Source organism: Giraffa tippelskirchi, chromosome 13 (genome assembly GCF_054371585.1).
Source record: "Giraffa tippelskirchi isolate mGirTip1 chromosome 13, T2T-mGirTip1v1.2.pri, whole genome shotgun sequence".
In the NCBI taxonomy this organism is placed as follows: Eukaryota; Metazoa; Chordata; class Mammalia; order Artiodactyla; family Giraffidae; genus Giraffa; species Giraffa tippelskirchi.
Window position 1 is genome coordinate 20,096,349 of NC_137287.1, and position 22,133 is coordinate 20,118,481.

At 44.6% G+C, this 22,133-nt stretch overlaps 1 protein-coding gene across 2 annotated transcripts in view; it reads right to left on the reverse strand.

Annotated features, from left to right (window-relative positions):
- Positions 1 to 6,571: 6,571 nt before the first annotated feature.
- Positions 6,572 to 22,133, reverse strand: part of PRKCB (protein kinase C beta) — a 367,575-nt gene continuing 352,013 nt past the window's right edge. Inside the window, exon 17 of one of the 2 annotated variants that reach the window (XM_081554487.1) lies at positions 6,572 to 7,222. In XM_081554487.1, coding sequence (XP_081410613.1) covers positions 7,070 to 7,222 — 153 coding nt within the window. In that variant the 3' untranslated portion in view covers positions 6,572 to 7,069. Of the gene's footprint in view, positions 7,223 to 12,474; positions 13,457 to 22,133 lie in introns of those variants that run through there. The other variant, XM_081554486.1, reaches the window with a different exon arrangement.

The following is a 22,133-nucleotide window of genomic DNA, read 5'->3' on the forward strand; positions in this document are numbered from 1 at the left end:
TCTTGAGAGTCCCTTTGACTGCAAGAGATCCAACCAGTCCATTCTAAAGGAAATCAGTCCTGAATATTCACTGGAAGGACTGATACTGAAGCTGAAACTCCAACACTTTGGCCAACTGATTCGAAGAACTGACTCATTGGAAAAGACCCTGATGCTGGGGAAGATTGAAGGCAGGAAGAAAAGAGGATGACAGAGGATGAGATGGTTGGACGGCATCACCGACATGACGGGCATGATTTTGATTAGGTTCTGGAAGTTGATGATGGACAGGGAAGCCTGGTGTGCTGCAGTCCATGGGATCACAAAGAGTTGAACATGACTGAGCAACTGAACTGAACTGAGCCTCTATTTTGAGACTAAGGGTGCTTCCACTTTGTGGGATTAAATAAGTGCCGATTTACATTTTATTTATGAAGGACTCAAAACTTTTGATGCAAGAAAAAAAAGTAATATTCATTCAGATGAATGGTGAGAGCCTGGCTACTCACAGAAACTCCTGATCAGAGAAAGGATGGTCATAGTGTTTCTCACTTTCACTGCACCTCTAAGGAGGGGGTTGGTCTGGTTGATCAAGATCGAGCACATCCATTGGACACAGTGCTAAGACCTCCCCACCTTTGTCTTTCATTGCTGTTGTTCAGTCGCTAAGTCATATCTGACTCTTTGCAACCCCATGGATTGCAGCATGCCAGGCTCCTCTGTCCTCCACTATCTCCCGGAGCTTGCTTAAATTCCTGTCCATTGAGTCTATGATGCTATCTAACCATCTCATCCTCAGCTGCCTCCTTCTCCTTTTGCCTTCAATTTTTCCCAGCATCAGGGTCTTTTCCAATGAGTCCCCGTCCCATATTACATCTCTTACAGCAAGGGTCCTCAACTTTCTGCCTGATGTGGAACTGATGTAATAATGATAGAAATAAAGTGTACAATAATGTAATGCGCTTGAATCATCTCAAAGCCATCCCCTACCCCCGGGCCAGTGAAAAAATTGTCTTCCATGAAACCAGTCCATGGTACCAAAAAGGTTGGGAACTGCTGTATTAGAGGATACTCTTTATACTCATGTGGTAGTATATGATATGACTTCCAGTGGTCTCCACCTCACTCCTGTATGTCCTTATGTCCTTCTCCTCAAGAATAGACTGGACCTAATGACTTGTTTGTAATGAAGAATACAGCAAATGATGTACTATCACTTGTAATTAATTTACAAAAGAATTTACAAAAGAATTACTGATATTCTTCCTATATTGCTTCCTTAGCTTGTGCACCTTGATGAAGCAAGCCAACATTTTGGAAAGACCCATTTGGCAAAGAACTGAGGGCAGCCTCCAGCCAAGAGCAAGTGAGGAACTGAGGTTATCAGTCTGATGGCTTGCAAGTAGCTGGATCTTGCCAACAACCATGTAAACAAGCTTAGAAGGGGATGTTCCCCTAGTTGAACCTTCACAGAAGATCATAACCCCTGTCAAAACCTTGACTGAAGCTTATAAGGCATTCTGAAGCAGAGAACCCCACTAAACTGTGCCTGAACTCCCAACTCACAGAAATTGTGATCTAGTAAATATGGGCTTCCCCGATGGCTCAATGGGTAAAGAATTTGCCTGCAATGCAGGATACACAGGAGATGTGGGTTTGATCCCTGGGTCGAGAAGTTCCCCTGGAGGAGGAAATGGCAACTCACTCCAGTATTCTTGCTTGAAAAATCTTATGGACAGAGAAGCCTGGCGGTCTACAGTCCAAAGGGTCACAAAGAGTCAGACACAACTGAGCGCACACACACACACACACACACACACACAAACACACAAATATGTCTTAAGTGCTAAGTTTTGGGTAACCTGTTAATAGCAATAGATACAAAACACAACCCACCTGATAGGAATTCCCCATGCAATCCAAACCACCATAGGGTTAGGATCCCACACTGGGATATGAAGTCAAATCTTCCGATAGTGTTCAACTTTTCATCTACTAGGCATTTTCTTCTATTCACTTATTTCTCTCTTGGACTGGCTGAAAACAGAATTGAATGTTCTTGCATCTTTTGTCCAAATACCATTGTAATCTCACCCTGACATCTGGCCTGATATTGGCAGACCATATGCTAGGAAGACTAGCATTTTATGGGACAAAACCCATAATGGATGGAGTGTGGTTCAGTCATTGGGTGAGATGTCTAGACTGCAAACCTTTATTTTTTGGGGAAATCAGGATTCAATTTTGGAACCACCATTGCTTGTCTGGGTTTCCCAGGTGGCACTAGTAGTAAAGAACCCAGCTACTGATGCAGGAGACATAAAAGACATGGGTTTGATCCCTGGGATGGCACGATCCCATGGAGGAGAACATGGCAACCCACTTCAGTATTCTTGCCTGGAGAACCCCACAGGCAGAGGAGTCTGGTGGGCTACAGTCCATACAGCCACACAGAGTCAGACACAAATGAAGCGACTTAGCAGCAGCATTGCTTGTCTAGGAAGTGATGAACAGCAGAATTTCATGTGTGTCAAAGCAGTTTCACATCAAAACCAGCAAAGATACAAGACCTGAGCTATTTGGCTTTCAGATTTTTAGAGCTAGAGATTGATAGGTGGTAATGGATTGGGTCAAAGAATTGATGCTTTTGAGCTGTGGTGTCGGAGAAGACTCTTGAGAGTCCCTTGGACTGCAAGGAGATCCAACCAGTCCATCCTAAAGGAGATCAGCTCTGGGTGTTCATTGGAAGGAGTGATGTTGAAGCTGAAACTCCAATATTTTGGCCACCTCATGCGAAGAGTTGACTCATTGGAAAAGACCCTGATGCTGGGAAGGATTGGGGGCAGGAGGAGAAGAGGACAACAGAGGATGAGATGGCTGGATGGCATCATCGACTCGATGGACATGAGTTTGGGTAAACTCTGGGAGTTGGTGATGGACAGGGAGGCCTGGCGTGCTGCAATTCATGGGGTCACAAAGAGTCAGACACAACTGAGCGACTGAACTGAACTGAACTGAACTGAATGGATTGGGTATCCCAGATTTGGTAATCATTTATCTTGTTTTTCATTCCTCCCTGAATTCTCCAGCATCTTAGCATGTATGTGACTTGAGAAAAAGAACCAAGGTAGGAGTAACACGTGAATATTTCAGAACTTTGTCCTCATGGGTTTGAAGAACCTATAGCACCAGCTCTCAAGCTGACTCATTATCCAATTAACAAGCCTGAACTCTGGCACTGTGTCTGTATGTTGAGATTGAAGAGATGGATTTCTGGTGAACTAAGTGGCCTGACCATGGTGCAGCCCAAGATGTTCCCGGAAATTTCTTGATCCCATCTATCTTAACTCTCGGAAGTCCCCTAAGTTCATGAATGGTGTCACTGATGGACTCTGCGGTAGATACAAAGCTGGCCACACATTTCCCCATCATTCTATTTGCCTTTGAAATGTGTTTTATAGTACCTCCCATCCAAAAGTAGAGTCCATTTCTCCACCCCTTGAATTTCCCTTATGGAGAAGCAGCAACCATGACATAAGATGATCCTTAAAATGTGCTTGTGCACTAGGGTTTGCTTCCCACTGCTGCTCTTCAGAGTCCTCAAAACCACCCTATGAGGAAGGCTATGTTCTACCCTGCACGTGTGCTAAATCACTTCAGTCATGTCCAACTCTTTGCGAGCCCATGGACTGTAGCCCACCAGGCTCCTCTGTCCATGGAATTCTCCAGGCAAGAATACTGGAGTGGCTTGCCATGCCTCCCTCCAGGGGATTTTCCCGACTCAGGGATCGTACCCATGTCACCTGCATCTCCTGCATTGCAGGCAGATTCTTTACCCACTGAGCCACCTGGGAAGCCCCAAGTTCTACCCTGCTGGAGGATAAATAGAGCACGTGGAGCAGAACCAAACCATTCCAACTGAGCCGTCTCTAGACTGGCCAGTCTGTCAAACACTGTATATGTGAATGAGGTCATCCTAGACTATCAAGTCACCAGCTGTCCTTCTACCTGACTGAACATACACAGGCAAGTCCATCAGAGATGAACTGGGATGGCCAGACCAGAAAAACTATCACTGTGAGTTAAACAAATGGTTGTTGTTTGTTTTTTTAAAGACACTAAGTGGTGAAGTGGTTTGTCACTCAGATAATTGATCTTGTATCATGTGTATGTTCCCACCAACTCATCTTCTTGGCGGATTTTGAGTCACTGAAAAGCCAAGACTATAATTCATCTGAAGGTCAAACTCATGCTCTTGTCTTTGGTGGTGAACTTGGCAATGGGGACCTCTGTGGACCAAATGCAATGACAGGTGAGTCATTCCTTTAATTTTTTCTCAGTATTGACCAGTCTCTCCTACATCACCAACCTTAAGGAATCATTGGGGCTACCCCAAATTTCCATCTTCAGAGAATCCACCATTGCAGTTTGTTTCCTCAGGACACATTCCCCTTGTTCCAAGAACAGCTTCCAAAATTGTTATCCAGAGAGTGGTCCCTCACCCATTCTCGCTTAATGTGGTTTGGGTGGCACTCTACCCACAGCGCCAGGTGGCAGCAGTCTCCAAGATGACCCCTAGAGGCCCTCACGTCCTGGAACTCTCACCTTGTATAAGACCCTCCCCAGAGTATTGACTTGCTTCTAAAGAACATAAAACAGTAATATGATGAGACATCACTTCTGAGACTGGGTTGCCACTGAGATTAGAGGGCTTTCAGATTAGACTCTCACTTGATTCCTCTTCCCTGGGGAAGCCAGCTACCATGTCCAAAGACAGTTCCTAGCCAGCTGCTTATCTGGCTAGAAAGAGAGGCTGTCAGCATAGTGAGATTAAGCTTGAAGTGAATCCTATGTCCCCCAGTGGAGCCTTCATATGTAATACAATCCTGGCTAACAGCTTAACTGTAACCTTATAAGAGGCCACATCAACCAGATTCTTGCCCACAGACAAGAATTTTGTGTAATAAATGTTTGCTGTTTCAAAGTTTTGGAGTAATTTGTTACACAGCAGTAGATAACTAATACAATTTAGGCTTGACCAATCAAAATACCCTACCCACGACCTCGCTCCACCCCAGATACAGGGCTTGGTTCAGGGATGTACACAGGACCAGGCAGCGCCAGTCAGAGGAAACTGCAAGGCTCTTATAGGAGCTCCCACTCTTTATTTCACTGGATGTGATCCCAGGAAGATGAAAAGCTGGAACTTCTGCAGTCTTCTTGTGCCTGTGTGTAGAAATTCTTGAACTGTCTTGTTGGTCTCTATATCCCCAGCACCCAGAACTATGCCTGGTTCAGTGCTCATGGTCAGTTACTTATGAAATGAAAGGCTGGTTTACATCCAGCAGAGGGAGGAAATATGCAGAGCTGGCATGAAATAGGGAGGAATCAGAAGTAGCAATAGCAACTTCTGTAATATCTTAAATGGAACATGCCATCACACATCTATAGAAATTCACATATTTTTGTTTTCTGAATGTGATGCACTGAATACACAGTTTCTTCTTTAAGTTGGCTTTACCCAATGTAACTGGCAGAGTTCCTGAAATTCTGCAGAGTACACTAGAATCAGTGGTTTCACCGTATCTGCCCAATGCCCATTTCCTGGGGGTCTTCCAAGGAGGGAGGAGATGAATAAAGTCTGTTGAGTCATGATGTACTTGCAGTGACAGATCTGCTCTTTTCTGCAACCCCATGGCATTAGCAGCTTCAAAGGCAGGTGTTATCGATTGGATTACTACAGCTTTCAAAAAGAAAACAGAAGCCTGATTTCATTCAGAGAAGAAGGTGTCAGGCTCATACCCAGTGATTCAGTAACATGCCACTCTGATCTCAAAGAATGGGTCTCCTTATCATGCCGCCAGCTTTTAGAAGCAATCTCCCTTATTTTTTTCACTCCTCTCTGGCTTCCTTGGACAAGTATGGCTGTTGAGAAAAGGGCAAACCCCTGTTTGTTTTGTCTGGTGCAGATACAGAACTAGGAGAAAATATTAGAAAGTTAAGTAGTTTTACAAACGCGAGTAACATCCTCGTAGACCACAGAAGTGTTCTGTCCTGACGCCAACCTCCCTGTTGACTTTTGTCATGAAACTGTGTCATGTGCTTTGTGTTTGAGGACTGACTTACATACCAACCACTCAACTGGATGACTGCGCAGATACCCTAATTACGGGCACAGGAAAGTATTAAGGTCACGAAACCTGTGACTGGCAAACAGCACAGATCTTTACCTCAAAGGGCCACAGCATCCGGGGAAGTGGATGAGAGTGTAGGACAATAGAGGGTGGTGGAGACTGTGGTAAAATGGGAGAACGCACTGCTTTTAAAGAGACAGTCATTTCTCAGTTCTGTTGATTTATTTCCACATGGAAATACAGGCCCACTGCTGCCAGTCTTCTGACTTTTTTTTTTCAACTGAATCTGAAAGTCCAGAAATCTACATAAAAATTTCATTTTTTAATGTTGACAACAATTTCAATTAAATGAAATTCTGTGCAAATGAAACGAAGCTCATCTATGGGATTGGGCTATGACTTCCCTGTTTGTAAACACTGCACCAGACTCTATTTAAAAGCAGACATGTAAAGAAGAGTTGGCATATATTAACTCAGTTTAATCATATCAATTCTTAAACAAAAAATTTCCTCCAAGAGACAATAGTTCACAGTAACTGCAAAGCTTACTCACAATTTTTAAAAATACCAGTCATGCTTAGCATTCAAGGGGGATATTATAGAATAACTGTAAAAACTTTTACCAGGAACATTAGCTTCTGACTTTAAAAATTACAAATACTGAAGCATTTTGGTATCAGACACAGTAGTTTTGACATCGTCTGTTTGTTTGATGAGTTTCTGGAAGTTTGGAAAATTGTACCTCTAATATTGGATAAAGCGCTTATTCTAAACTAAACATTTTCAGATGTAGAAAACAAACTAGCAAGCTACACATACAAAGAAAAGCCCTCTAGGACAAGCTCTCCATGTGTGGAATGCCAGCATATGCACCATGAATCCTGGAAGACTAGAATTGATACATACACTTGGCCTGAAGTCTTACACTCCAGGCTTACAATGGAGTTTGCATTCACCTACACATTAATGACAAACTCTGGGTTAGTATAGGAGAAGCCAGCAAATTCATTTTGGTCCAAGTTCATGATGAAGAGTTTATCAGTAGGCGTGAGTTCCACAGGCTGTCTGGTGAACTCTTTGTCGAAATTGGAGGTGTCTCGCTTGTCTCTCTGCCAAATGGAAAGCAAACACATTAACATGGCATAAGGAGGAGGAAATGTGACCGAGACATGCCAGTTATTGGGAAGCTGATGACGTCTCATGGGCAGAGTCGGGAGGAGCCCTGTGCTGACCGATTTTAGCAGCTGCACTGTAATACTATTCCCTGGCTTCCATTTCACATTGTATGTTGGCTTCTGGAGAGAAAACTTGGTGGAAATTTTCTAAGGAAATGAGACATTGACTTTCTTTAGGGATTGCCAGAAAATATGGTGTGTGTGTGTTGTTTTCTTCGCCTTTGAGATGAGTTGGAAACTACCTCTTACAAGGTATAATGTCATAGAAATAGTCATGCGGTAGAGAGTCCGGGAGAAAATCATTCAAGAGCGCCCCCTGTGGCTAGGAGGCTTCTTTCTTTAAAAAGGAGAAGAACTCAACCACTCAGATCCCCAGAAGGCAGAGTGGCAAGAATGGGGATATCAGATCACTGCCCAGCGAAAGGAGGGGATCACTATCCATCCCACATTCCCTGGTGCAATCGAGGCTTTGAAGGGATGCTCAGAAATCCACCCAGAGGCTAGAATTTGAGTCTTCATCAGCCAGAGGTTCTTCTGATGATCATCAGAGATCTGATGATGATGCATCTGGTTAACAAACTCAGTCTGGAAAGGCAGCCTTAAAATATCCTATCCTCCTAGTCTGACGTTTCATTTTTGAGGGGTGGGGGCACGGAGGGGACATCAATCCCAGTTTATTAACTACAGTTTGGGCCAAGTTTCACCAGGGGATGTCAGAGTGTGGGCTCATGAAAAGATCTCACATCTGTGTGATGCTCTCACCTCATCAGGGTCCTTGCCAGCCTATGATCTTCCCATCCTCACCACCCACCTGGGGGCAGGTAGACCTCCTCGCCCGCAGTGCTCTGACATATGAGAAAACTGAGGCACAGGAAGGTAAAGTGACTTGCCCAAGATTGCACAGCGGGGTAGTGACTTTTACCTGACCACACAATTCCCAATTATGCTTCGTCTTAGCCTCTCTGACTGGGGGACAGTTTGATGGCTGGTGTATTGCAAGGATAACCAAGGATAACGCATGGGTTTCACTGGTACTGGGCAGGTTACCTGGCTGAAGCCAGAGTGGTGTCAGATTGTCAAGAAGGGAGAGAACTGACTGATTTGCTAGAGTTTGGCTGATCATTATCCCTGCTTTAGGTTTAACCCCTAAAGGGCACTGACTGACAAGGATTTCTCATTGCTGACCTCATTGCCCTTTGCAAAATACCTCTCACAAGAATACCTTCTTTTTGACTGCTCCCCTAAGACAGGTAAAATGTCCCTACAAAGTTCCCCACTTATTCTTGTGGTGTATGTGTGGGGGTATGGAGTGAGGGGAATATGAAGAATTCAATTCAGCAGGTGCGGTCAGAGGGGCGTGAACTGAAGATGGTGGTGGAGCTGTGTTTTGGGTGGTGGGCATCTCCTGCCATGTCCCACCCACTCTTTTTTTTCATCCTGCCAGCTGCCAGCCTGTCCTGTGCTGTCCCAGGCACCATGTGTGTTCTTTCCTGTGTTCAGAGAAAGGCCTGAATGACAGCTTTTCCTTTAATACTGTCTGTGCCTCCCTCTCTGAACCCCACTAGTCATACTTAAACATCTTTCTAATTGTCTTCATCGCACTTGCTGCTGTCAGAAATTGTCATGATTATTTATTGCCTCTTTGCAGGAGGGTAAAGTCCTTGCCTGTATATTTCCAGTGCCAAGACTTGGGACATGGCAGGCCTTCCATGATTATTTGCTGAATGAGTGAACTGATGAATGTAGACTTAATGAAAGATGAGCCTCTTGGCTTTTGACAACTTACAGTTGCCCCCAAGCTAGAGATCTCACTCTAGAGCAAAATAATGGAATTTGCTCCCACTGATCCTATGGGTCACTCACATGGGCCCTTGTCCATTGTGAGCCCCAATATGGATAGAACTGTGTGAGGCTCCTTCAAGATCTGAGAGCTCCAGGGCTGGGTGTGGGCCCTGGGAATATCTGAGGCTAGAAGGCAGGCAGCTGCCCCCTTTTAGGTCCCCTGGCTTTCCCTGCCTGTGGGCATCCAGCAGAGGTTCCCTTTGCATCATCCCCAATGATGAAAGTCCTACCCCATTTGTTGTACTGGTGATGCTTCAATCAGCCACATGGTCCAAACAGGACTTGCCATTGTGGGCAGATCCTCAGTAGAAAAGATCCCTGAACTTTACCCTAGAAGTTGGGAAAGAATGGGCCTCTCTGTTGGGAAAATTCCTTTCCAGGCTGATAGTATCTGAAGTCATATGAAAATATTGCACTCACCCCAGGAAGGTTACTGAACCCAGGTCTCCTGCATTGCAGGCAGATTCTTTACCATCTGAGCCAGTAGGGAAGCCCCACTAATTCCACTAGCTTCCTAGTAATTCCCCAAGATGGTCACTGTGACCATAGTCCTTAGAAGAGAAGGTCAGTGAGGAGTCCAACAAAGGGAAAGGGGGATTCTAAGATCCTGGTACACAACTAGCCATGGCTACCCTGGACTGTGTTCAGGCTTCTTTGGATTTTCTTATTTAGTTTCTTTTTAAAAAACGACCCTCTAATTTAAGTTCTTCTGGAAAACATCAGCCTGTCTCATCTAGAAGAACCAGGTGGTGTCAAGCCAGGGGCAGTGTCTCCTCGAGGGCCAGAAAGGGTCATGCCTGCAGGAATCTGGACTAAGGACTTGGGACTGAGTTCTGAGACTAGTTCCCTCTCATCATACCGGCATCTGTCAGCTCACATCTTGGTGATTCTGTGATTGGATCAAGTATGGAGACTGTGCCTTTGGCCTTCTAGAAGGAAACTCACCCCAGTTCTTGTCTCTCTTTTCCCACCTAGGCACTATAGGACTGGACCAGAAATCTGGGTCAAGAGGGTGCTGCTGCATCTCCTTTAGCCTCCAATGTGGTCTCCACAGAGAAAGAACCCCAAAGTCTTCTGATGACTCTTCCTTTCTTAAAAGAAGTCTTCCCTGATTAACCTAGAGATGAGTTATCTCTAGATCACATCATGCTTTTAAGAACTTGTTTAATGACTGCCTTCCTGGGTTGCATCTTCATGCTCCCCACCATGCTCCTGGCACCCAGGATAGAGCCCAGCACACAGTCAGTGCTCACTAAATGCTGGCTGGGTGAATGGAAGGAGGGTGGAATACATGCACAATCACAAAAATTAATTCAAAAATCTTTCTTGGATATGTTTGCAAAGTATTCCACTGAGATTACATCTGTTGAAAGCTCTGCTTCTCAGTCTCCTCTGCACTTGGAATGTTGATGGAATAGGCAACTGCAAGAATTCTAATGATCCCTCCCTTTCACAGAAGAAAGAAAGTGAAGTCGCTCAGTCGTGTCCGACTCTTTGCGACCCCATGGACTGTAGCCTGCCAGGCTCCTCCGTCCATGGGATTTTCCAGGCAAGAATGCTGGAGTGGGTTGCCATTTCCTTCTCCAGGGCATCTTCCTGACCCAGGGATCGAACCTGGGTCTCCCGCACTGCAGGCAGAATTTACCTTTCACAGAAGGCTTCCCTAAACAACTCTCAGCTCAGTGTATTAGGGGAACAGAGGCTTTGGCTTGAGTATCTACTTCTGCAAACTATTAAACTTTTGAAAAATAATGGCAGCAATTTGGAAAATGGAGAGTGCAGTAAATATAATACATATATATACACACACACATTATATTCTTTCTGTTTATGTCTATTTATGTCTATCTACCTACCTATCTATTTATATCTATGCGTCCATCCTACATTGTTCTCTAAAGTTGTCTCTAAAGACTTGTCGATGGCCCAACGTTTCTCCTTGGTTTTAATCTTCCTGAGAGTATATCCAAGTAAAGGCTTGGTGACCCAACAGCCAGATGAAAGACCTCAAATAACCTGTCTGTTGGTGGGCATGGCTCAGAGACGGCAGTCACAGAGGAAGGAGAACCGCACCGAGAAGCAGGAAACTGGGTTTGCATTCTAACTGGCTGACTTTGGGCAAGTCACTTCCTCCCTCCTGATGCCAGTTTCCCAGCAATACAACGAGGAGGCTCTTCCCCATTTTTCCTCCTTCTCTAGCCTCCTACCTGCGAGCTAGGGCTTCGTGTCTGCTTCCCCTGATGTCTAGATTGTGACCCACAATAGTGGCCACAGGGATGGTCCCCAAGCCCCTAGCAAGGAGACGAGAGCAGGCAGAAAGGAGCGAACAGCAGGGGGCTTTGCCCAAGTGGAAATCAAATCACAATTTTCTTAAAGATGAGAAGTCTCCCTTTAAGGACATTCGTCAAGTGTTTTAAGTTCCCGTGATGGTCTCTTAGAAGCCCTGGTGCTTGCAGAAATCACTTGACTTGTGACAAGAGTTGCCTTCAGGGCTGCCTGAGGACAGCGGGGGACAGGAGGCCGGGATGGGGGACCACCTGCTGTCCTTGTCCGCTCAGACAGAAATGGAAATTTCCCCAATCAAGGGGTTTCCCTGGGGTTCTGGGGGCTCTTGAAGCTATTTGCTAGAAAGGATGAGTCTGAGCTGAGAGGCATAGAGATGTTGATAACAAACTCAACAGCCCCAGCCCTGCCCCTACCTGGCCCCTAAACTTGCCTCTGGTGAGAATGTGGGCCTTGAGCTCTGATCTCATTGGAGACCCCCAGCCAGCTCACCCCACCCCATCAAAGGCCCCCAGGAGTCTCTAAATGATCCACAGTTTCAGTCTCTCTGACTGGCTGAACACTGGGGCCAAGATTAAGCTCTGGCTTTAATTTTTTCTGTCCTGAAGCCTCAGGAGGCCCCATTCTGCAGGGCCCATGTTTTTCATAGACAGCCGTTTTCCTTGAAATAGTATTTCTTCTTCTTTCTTGCTTTTTTTTTTTTTTATTGTATCTCGATGCTAGAAGAAAAATGGCACATAACAGATATCCAGATACAAACATTTCCACAAACATCTTGCAAAACAACATCAAAGTGAAGAATACAACTGTCTATGCTTTCAAGAAATGGCGTCTTTCTCAGAGCACTTAATTAGCTTTCTGAAGCCAGCAACAAACCTAGATAAATCCCATCCGAGCAGGCATGGGTCTGCCAGGCTCTAGAGCCGTCTTCTCGGTAAATCAAAGCAGGTCATTGTGGTTAATAACATTTGGACACGTACTTCAAAGCATGTGTAACAAAAGTGAGTAACTTTTTTTTTTTTTGCATTTGAACAACAACAGAAATAAAACCCCAAAGCAAATAAAGTTTGAAATGTAATGTAAAACCATGGCCCTTTGGGACTTTGCTAAAGTGACCATGTCTTTTCAGGGAGTGAGTCCAAATGCCCTGTTCAAGTAGTTTGAGGATGAAGGTGATTGGGGGACTCAGGGAACCAGAAATTACAGCATTAAGGTAGCACCCAAGCTGGTTGTCTTATGACTCCTGGAGGTGCCCTTAGATTGAAACTGTCTAAAAGCACACTCTTGGAATATTTAAAGGGCTTAGATAATCTTCTTAACTTCTGAGTTAAAAAATAAATAAATAAAATTTTATTTTTAGCGTATTTCTTTCCCAAACCTCCTGGGGCCTCCAAACCAGGAGGAATGGAGGAAATTCCACCTAAGGCAAAGCAACCATCAACTTGGATACAAGCCAAGCTCCAGGACCGGAAGCAGGAGAATACTGTTAGCATCCGATTATCCACTTGTTTGGCAGGAAAAAAATCTAGATTGGATGGTTGGCATTGGAAAGGGGATGAAAATGGCAGTGCAGGAAAAAGGGGGAGAAAGCAGGCATGTTCTGTCCCCACTGGATCTACATCGCTGACATGCTGGGGATGCTACAAGGACTTTGATAATGTGCTAATTATGCAGCCACATTTTCAACATGCCATCTGCATAATCCCATCTCACAGAGATGCTCCAAAACTACCTGAGGACATTTGGGTCCCGAAACATGGTCACTCTAGTTTCATCAGCAAATAAAACATGGATGCAACTTTGCAATGAAAAAAAAAAAAATGTCACCACAATAGCCGTTGAGCTTGAATGACAGAAATGAAGGACGGAAATCTACACAGCTACTTAGCTCTTGACTTCAGGTTTTAAAAATTCAGAGTTAACAAAGGAAAATCCTTCGAATTCTGATTGGTCAATATTCCTGATGACTTCCTGGTCAGGAGGTGTTAGAACTGGTGGATGGCGGGTGAAAAATCGGTCGAAGTTTTCAGCATTTCGCCCACACTATGAGAGGGGAAGAGAAGAATTTGTGGTGGGTGGAAAAAACAAACTAAACAAAACTGAAAACAGAAGAGAACCAAACAAAACTGGGTGTGGCTTCTCCAAGCCCTTCCCTTTCACTACCTTGGAGAGATTGCTTCGATGATCAGAAATGAGAGCAACATAAAATGCAAAATTCTCATGACCACGGATTGGCAGGTGACCTTGGGCTCCCGACCTTCCGTTCCTGTAGCTCATGAGCTGCCCGTGGTGTCTTGGGCAGTCAGGAGCTGGATGGCAGCATGGGATGGTGGGGCTGGTGGCATGTGGCATGTTCTCCCAACTCCACCCCAAGGAGTTGGCCAAGCTCATTCCTGAAGGAGATGGGATTAAGGTCCCCGAGATATTTCTTGTGGTACAAGATTCTAAGTAATGACCCATTTATACTTCACCTTGGAGATTCCCAATATTAAGCAGCAGGTCCCTTAAAGTGCTGTCCTTTGGCTCCCAGTCATCTCTGGAGACATTCTCCAACTCCACAGATACAAGAGTGTTTACACGCTCCAGTTAATGGAAAGAAACATCCAAACCCGGGTTTGGTGCCTGCAATGGCGGGGCCACCACGAGGCCCTGGTTGGAGGGAGAAGTCATTGACCTTTAATTACAAGGTACCAGGAAATAAACGCAGCCATTCTCCCTCTAGATGGGAATGAAGGGTGTGGGATGAAAGCCAACCCAGTGCTTGGGGAGGCGATCTCCCCAAGCTCTCGAAAAGAAACCGTCACCATTTCTCATGCATCCTGCTGTCCGTCTCTATGAAAAGGTCCTGGTCTGAGGTAGAGTGATAATGCGTGCACGTGTGTGTGTGGACATGTGTTCACTCATGCATGAGTACATACACATGCACACACCAGTTCCCATCTAATGAGAAGAGTTGAGTCACTAAGCCTGATCTTCATTCTTCACCAGCAAACCCATCTGCATGAAATCTCTAAGTGTTTCAGTATCTACAGGAGGCAACCACAACCTAATACCATAGTGGTAGTGGTAGTAATGACAATTGCGATGTGCATGCATGCTCAGTTCCTCAGTCCTATCTGACTCTTTGCAACTGCATGGATTGTAGCCCACCAGGCTCCTCTGTCCATGGGATTATCCCGGCAAGAATAATGGAGTGGGCTGACATTTCCTTCTCCAGGGGATCTTCCCTATCCAGGAATTGAACCCAAGTCTCCTGTGGCTCCTGCATTGGCAGGCGGATTCTTTACCCCTGAGCCACTTGGGAAGACACTTATAATTATGACAGTTAATGTTTATTATGCATTTTGTATGTTCCAGGCACGCTAGAATGCTCTTTCTTTGTATTACTTTTATTTTATCCTCCCAAAGACCCTAGGAAGTGAGTATTACGGCCATCCCTATTGAATGGATGAGGAGATTGAGGCCAAGGAGGTGATGTAATTTGTTCAGGGTCCCACTGCTAACCAATAGCAGAGCTACTGTGTCAGCCAGGTTTGTCTGTCAGAGTCCAAGCTCCCAGTGCCATGTTGCAAAATGGTTGGTGGACTGGCGACTGATGGCACAGAGTGGGGTAAGGCTGACATGGGTTAAAATCCTGGCATCACTGCCCGCTAGGTGTGCAACCCTGGCCAACTCCCTTCAAGCCTCAGTTTCCTCTTTTGTACACTAGAGACAACTCTAATTTTTCTCAAATGAGGTCCTGATGAGGATAAAATGTGATCCCATGTGTGACTGACACCATGCCTGGCACGGAGTAAGGGATCAACACAGCTGAGCTGTGAGCATCGTTGGTTCTTGTTTTCCACTACAGTTCCCCCCCTTGACAGCATCCACTTCCTGTGATGGTGTGTTTCCATGATATTTAAGTTCTAAACACTGAGGAAACAGCCTTGCATTTTTAAAGACTCATGTCAGACTTGGAGAAGCACATTTGTTATTCCAAACTAAATTGTTTCAGCTGTTTTGACAGCTTGGCCTCAGTACCGATAAGGGACCCCCAACTGCATGATCAAGACTCAGGATTTTTCTGCTGGCCAGTGGGGGAAAACTTTTGTCCGCACAAAACTTTTGCCGTCGAGGTCAACACAGTGTGGTCAGGATTATTGTCCAGATCCTTTCATTGTTTATTCATTTTCTCATTCATGAAACACTTCTTGAGTACCTACTATGTGCCAGGCCCTGTGTTAATAGTAAATCATAGAAAATCCATGCCTCACAGAGCTTACATTTTACTGGAGAAGAAAGGCAATCAATAAATACATAAAAATATAACTGTAAATGTATATTTTAATGCCAGATGAGGAATTCCCTGGCAGTTGGGTGGTTAGGACTTGATGCTTTCCCTGCCGGCACCCCGATTCCCTCCCTGGTCAAGGAAACGGAGATCTACAAGCCATGCTGCATGGCTAAAACTCCCCCAAAACAACAAAAACAAAGAAAAATAATAATGCCAGATGGAAATAAGTGACATTAAGAAAAATAGAGTCAGGTGTAGAGAGTAAAGATGATGCCATTTTTCATAAACCAGTCAGCTTGGAGGTGATGTTCTGGCAAGCCTTCAGCAAGGAGGAGCTGTGGACACACTGGCAAAAAGAACATTCTGGGCAGAGGGAACTGCAGGGGCAAAGGACCCAGGACAGGAGCCTGTTGAGCGTGGTCACTGAACAGCCACAAAGCCAGTGTGGCCAGAGCAGTGGCCAAGGGGCAAGCAGGGGTCTGACAGCTCAAGAGGGGACTGGGAGCCAGATCACTGGCCGCGCCAGCCCTGTGAAGACAGGGGCATTTCAGCACAGCTTGATGAGAAGCGGCTGGAGAAGTCTGAGCACTGAGGAGGCAGGCTCTGACTTACGTTTAAGCAACAACATTGGGACTGTGTCCAAAACAGACCGATGGGTGGACAAGGGGGAAAGGTGAGCAGTCAGACCAATCAGGAGGATGCTGCAATAAGCCAGGCAAGAGAGGATGGTGGCCTGGAGGAAGGTGACAGCGGGGGAGATGGAAAGATGCATTTGACTGGGGAGGGGTCTACTTTGAATTGTGAGTTGATAAGATTTGCTGATGGATTGGTTGTGGGGTGTGAGAAGACTTGTGGTCTGAGCCACTTGGTGAGTGGGTGACACTTGGGGTAACGCATGTTTGGTAAAAGAAATGGAGACTCGGTTTCATTCATGGTAAGTTGGAGAATCCAGTGGAGATGTCAAAGGTCAGACAGGAGTCCCCTCGCTGGGACCGGAACGGAGCGGGCACTAGACTGATGATGGAGGCAGCCGGGAGGGTAGGAGATGGTTGCGATCATCCAGAGGAGAGAAATGGTGGACAGGGCTGTGGAAAAAGAGGGAGCAGAAGGGATGGAGCTGGAAAAAATAAAGAGATGTCAGCGGCAGGGACTGGAGGAGTGGGATGGCATGTTACAAGGCAGCCCTGTGGGTGCTTCTGGGTGTTGGGACCCCAACCAGCCAGCACAGGAAGCTGAGACACAGAGTCTTCAGGGGCCATTTTTCTTAAAACAAAAACAAAAATGAAAACAAACCCATCCCTTTCCCATCCACACCAGAAGGCTGTTGCTTTGCTGAGGCCTCCCCAGAGGCTGTGATGGGAGACAGAGAAACAGCTTCTGGCAGCTCTGCAGCCTCCTCTCCCATCACTCCCCCCACTGCCTGGAGAACAATGAAATCTTTAAGTGAGATAACAGAGAGGAGATGCAGAAACAGGGGTTAACCAAGGGGGCACAATACAGCGGGAGCGTGATTTCCCTGCTAATAAGCAGCTTAGGAGCCCGGCAGATCACAGCCTCCCTAAGCGTTTCCGTGTTTTTCAAATGGAGCTGTCACTGCCCATTAGCTTCAGGAGCGCTCCCTAAATGGAGACGTCAGCCCTTGGGAGGCGCAGCCCGATCAGCTCTGCGCCTGCTGTGTCCTTGGAGAATGGGCAGCTCCGCGGCTGGGATCTAATTACAAACGCAGCGTGGACCACACCTGCTTCTCTGGCTGGGGACGCTTCAGCCTCACTCAGAAGAAAACCCAACCCCTTTGTCATCACTGGGGCTCCTGGAACAGGAATGGGGGGCCAAAGCCAACGAGGTTATTTAAAGTCACACGGAACCTCTTCCACGGTTGGAGAGGGGAGTGAGGATCGTGATGTGCTCGCTTGAGCCCCCAAATTTAAGAGCCAAGACCACTTGAAAATCTTATCTGTGAACTGTTACATATGAGCTCTTTTTTTCCCCTCTTTTTCTTCACTTTCTTCTAATTTCTGTTTCGTTGTGTTAATAACAGCTCCAAGTCTAGCTGTCAAATGTGGAGTTGGCTCAGTCACAGCAACCACAGGGATCTTTCAAAGACTCCAACCTGGATATGTCACTTCCCTGCTCTTGTCTGTGCTGGCTCCCCATGGCCCAAAGTGACACTCCTCAGCATGGCTTATAGGCTGTTTAGGACTCAGTGCTGGTCACCTGGCCAATAACCCCTTCACTGCCCACGTTCCCCTAGTTCAGCTCCCACCCCCAACACACCCTCCAGCTGTGCTGAAATCCTCCCAGTTCCTGGAACGCTCATGCACGCTCACCTCCAAGCCTGAGCACAAGCTGTCTCCTCCACCAGGAACCTTGCCTCCCACCCTGTTGCCTGTCATTGCTTACATGTCCTCTGTCTCCAGTCACTTCCTCCAGGAGCTTTTCCTGGAGCCCTCCTCTACACACCTGGGTTTAGCCCATCGAAATACAGGAAGGGACACCCCTGGTGGTGAAGGGGTTAAGACTCCACGCTGCCATCCCTGGTCAGGGAACTAAGATCCCACATTCTGAGGTTCAAGAGACAGAGTGTTCATCAAAGAGTTGTTAGAGGGGAAAAAAAAATTTTCTTTTAAATCAACTCTTAACCAATAGGGAAAAGAGTTGAATAAATAATGATATAACTATTTTTATGTATAACCATGCAAAATACTTTTAAAAATTAAGATGTATAAGAATCTCAAATAACAGTTATATATAATTAATAACAGTGTGTACAATATGTTCCCATTTTATAAATTATAGACATAAATGTGTACATACTATCTGCATGTGTATCATATATGTGCTTGTAGAGATTGGGAGAGTTACAGACTGATTTTTCTTTTTTCTTTTTTCTTTTGACTTTTCTATCTTTTATGCTTATGGTGTTTTTGAAAATTTAAATAACAGTCAAGTAGTATTATTAATAAGTATCTTTTTAAAGGTTTTTTTTTTTTATGTGGACCATTTTTTTAAAGTCTTTACTGAATTTGTTACAATACTGCTTCTGCTTCATGTTTTGACTTTTTTGGCCATGAGGCATGTGGGATCTTAATTCCCAGACCAGGGATCAAACCACACCCCCTCTGTTGGAAGGCAAAGTCTTAACCACTGGACTGCCAGGGAAGTCCCTACAAAGCCTATTTTAAATGAGGGAGCTATTGCAGTAGAGAAAAGGGGGAAAATAGGAATAAAAGGAGTGGAAATATTTAACCAAATTGTTAAAATCTGCCTGGTGCTGTTTAATGAGCTTCATGTTAGTTAAAATCCCTAAGATTTCCCTAATAGCTGCCCTAGTGTGTATTTTGGTGCTAAGGGAATGATGACGAAGGCTAATATTTAGCTTATTTAAATGGGCATCTTCCATCTACTGATGTGCTGGGTACCAGAAATAAGATGGCATATAAGATGTCCCTGCCCTTGTCATCATGGAGCGTACAGTCCAGCAGAGGAGACAGATGTACACACGGACAGCATGCTGCCATGTAACACATGCTGCCACTGAGTACAGAGGTGAGGAACCTGAGAAGACTAGCTCAGAGAGAAAGAAGAAAGTCCAGGGAGACTTTCTGGAGGAGGTGACATCTAAGCTGAGTGGGATCAAAAAGAAAGATATTGCTTCTTTGGAGGAAGGAAGGAAAGAGCCCAGGGAAGAAACAGAAGTGAAAAGAGATCAGGGACAGAAGAAGACGCTGGAGAAGAGGATAAGGGTCTGCCTCATACTTCTCGCTGCTTAACCGGGCTTGACAACGTGAGGCCATGGGACAGGGGAGCTTCCTGCCCAGCTTCCATCAAGACGTCAGGGCATCTTCAGGAACTGAGACTAGGTCATGATGAAAAGATACCCAAGCATATAGTCTGAGTAAAAGACAAAGGAGCCTCTCTTTTTTTTAAATGTGGAGATTCAATGAAATTCAGGATCTTTTTATGCTGTATGGTTCTCTGCAGCAGGAGAATGCAGGAGGGTCCCACCCAGTGAGCAGCAGCCAGCCACGGACAGAGCCGCACACACATTTGATCATTTTTAAAAGTTGTCTGTAGACCAAGGTTTTTCTCCCGAGCAGAGTCAGACAATATTCCAAATGGTCTGGCCTTTGGCAAAGAAGGAAAGATTAAAGCCTCCTTTTCTGATAATGAAGGTCCCTTACTATCGGGAATATGTGATCTCTGTGTCTATTTAGGAAGAAGTCGGCAAGAGAGAGGTCTTTTGTGCTGGATAGCAAGTTTCATTTTTTAACAAATTTTCATTTAAAAAACATGCAGTGTTTGTTTTCCTCAGTCTCAATTTAAATGCTACCTCCTCAGAAAAGCGATTCCAGATCACCTCCAAGTAAAAGAGCTCCCTCTTTTCTCCTTTTTCTGTTATTCTCTCTCAGAACAACCTGTTCATTTCTTCCATAGGAAATAAAATGTGTGAATATCCAGATCTACATGTTTATTTCTTTGCATATCTGGCATTGTCTATAGTCCCATCTAGATTGTATGAGCTACTGTATGAGTTTACAATCTTGATGGGAATATAGATGATGACACGACTACCCACTCCAAAATTCTTGCCTGGAGAATCCCATGGATGGGGGAGCCTGGTGGGTGACAGTCCATAGGGTTGCAAAGGTTTGGACATGAGGGAAGCTGCTTGGCATACACACACACACAAGAGCTGAAGCCACATCTGATTGGCCCACGCCTGAATCTCCAGATCCCAGTACAGAGCTGGCACTGAGTGCTGTTCAACGGATAAACGGTACTATATATGAAGTGCTTATTATTAGCCAGATACTGTATAAGTGATTTACAAGCATGATCTCATTTAATCCAATAGGTTTATGAAGTCTGCTCTACAACAAGGGACAGATTTACAGCTTAAGTAACTGACTAGGATTTGCGCTCAGATCTGACAACTGATCTATTTATGCAGAAACAAACAACTTGTTCACAAGTGCCAAGAGAAGGAAACAACAAAGTCTTTATAATTCTACCACCCCAATACCTTCATTATGTTAACATTTTGGTCTATGTCCTGGATGGCTGGATGATTGATGAATGCTTTTTACTCTCTAAAAAATGTAGAATCATCACTTTATTCTTTAAGCCGCTTTTTAAAACTAGATGAAATAAATTCTAAACACTTCCCCATGTCAACAAAGTATCATATTGTTCTTATCTATTCTTTAAAATTTATCCTCAACCTAAGCTGCTGCTGGCTTCAAATAAACTAGCCCTCAAATAGTAATTGTCCCTTTTATTTGCCTATGTTTTTATAGCCTTGATCCTCACAGATTATCTCCACTTAACAGAAAATTTGAAAAGTTAACAACTTGGTCAGGATCATACAAGGTAAAGGAGGAGAACCAAGATTCAGAGTCTGGTCAGCTTGATTCCAGAGACCACAGGGTGTCAGTGACATCTCACTGCCTTGCAAATTGCATCTGATCATGTGACATAGACTTAAAAGTTAAGTTAAGTTGAAAAAAAAAAAGTTAAGTTGACCTGGGTAATAATCTTAGCACCATCTATCTGCAGATAATCTGTAAGCAAGTTATCTAAATCCCCTTGGCCCGGTCTCCTGTTTTGTCAAATGGATCTATCTTGCAGGGTGCGGTGAGAATGATTTGACAAAATGCACGTAAGTCAGGAACAAGGCAAGGATGCCCACTTTCACCACTACTATTCAACATAGTTTTGGAAGTTTTGGCCACAGCAATCAGAGCTGAAAAAGCAGTAAAAGGAATACAGATAGGAAAAGAAGAAGTAAAACTCTCACTGTTTGCAGATGACATGATCCTCTACATAGAAAACCCTAAAGACTCTACTAGAAAATTACTAGAGTTAATCAATGAATATAGTAAAGTTGCAGGATATAAAATTAATACACAGAAATCCCTTGCATTCCTATACTCCAATAATGAGAAAACAGAAAGAGAAATTAAGGAAACAATACCATTCACCATTGCAACAAAAAGAATAAAATACTTAGGAATATATCTACCTAAAGAAACAAAAGACTTATATATAGAAAACTATAAAACACTGATGAAAGAAATCAAAGAGGACACAAACAGATGGAGAAATATACCGTGTTCATGGATTGGAAGAATTAATATAGTGAAAATGAGTATACTACCCAAAGCAATCTATAGATTCAATGCAATCCCTATCAAGCTACCAATGGTACTTTTCACAGAACTAGAACAAATCATCTCACAATTTGTATGGAAATATAAGAAACCTCGAATAGCCAAAGCAATCTTGAGAAAGAAAAATGGAACTGGAGGAATCAACCTGCCTGACTTCAGGCTCTACTACAAAGCCACAGTCATCAAGACAGTATGGTACTGGCACAAAGATAGAAATATAGACCAGTGGAACAAAATAGAAAGCCCAGAGATAAACCCACGCACCTATGGACAC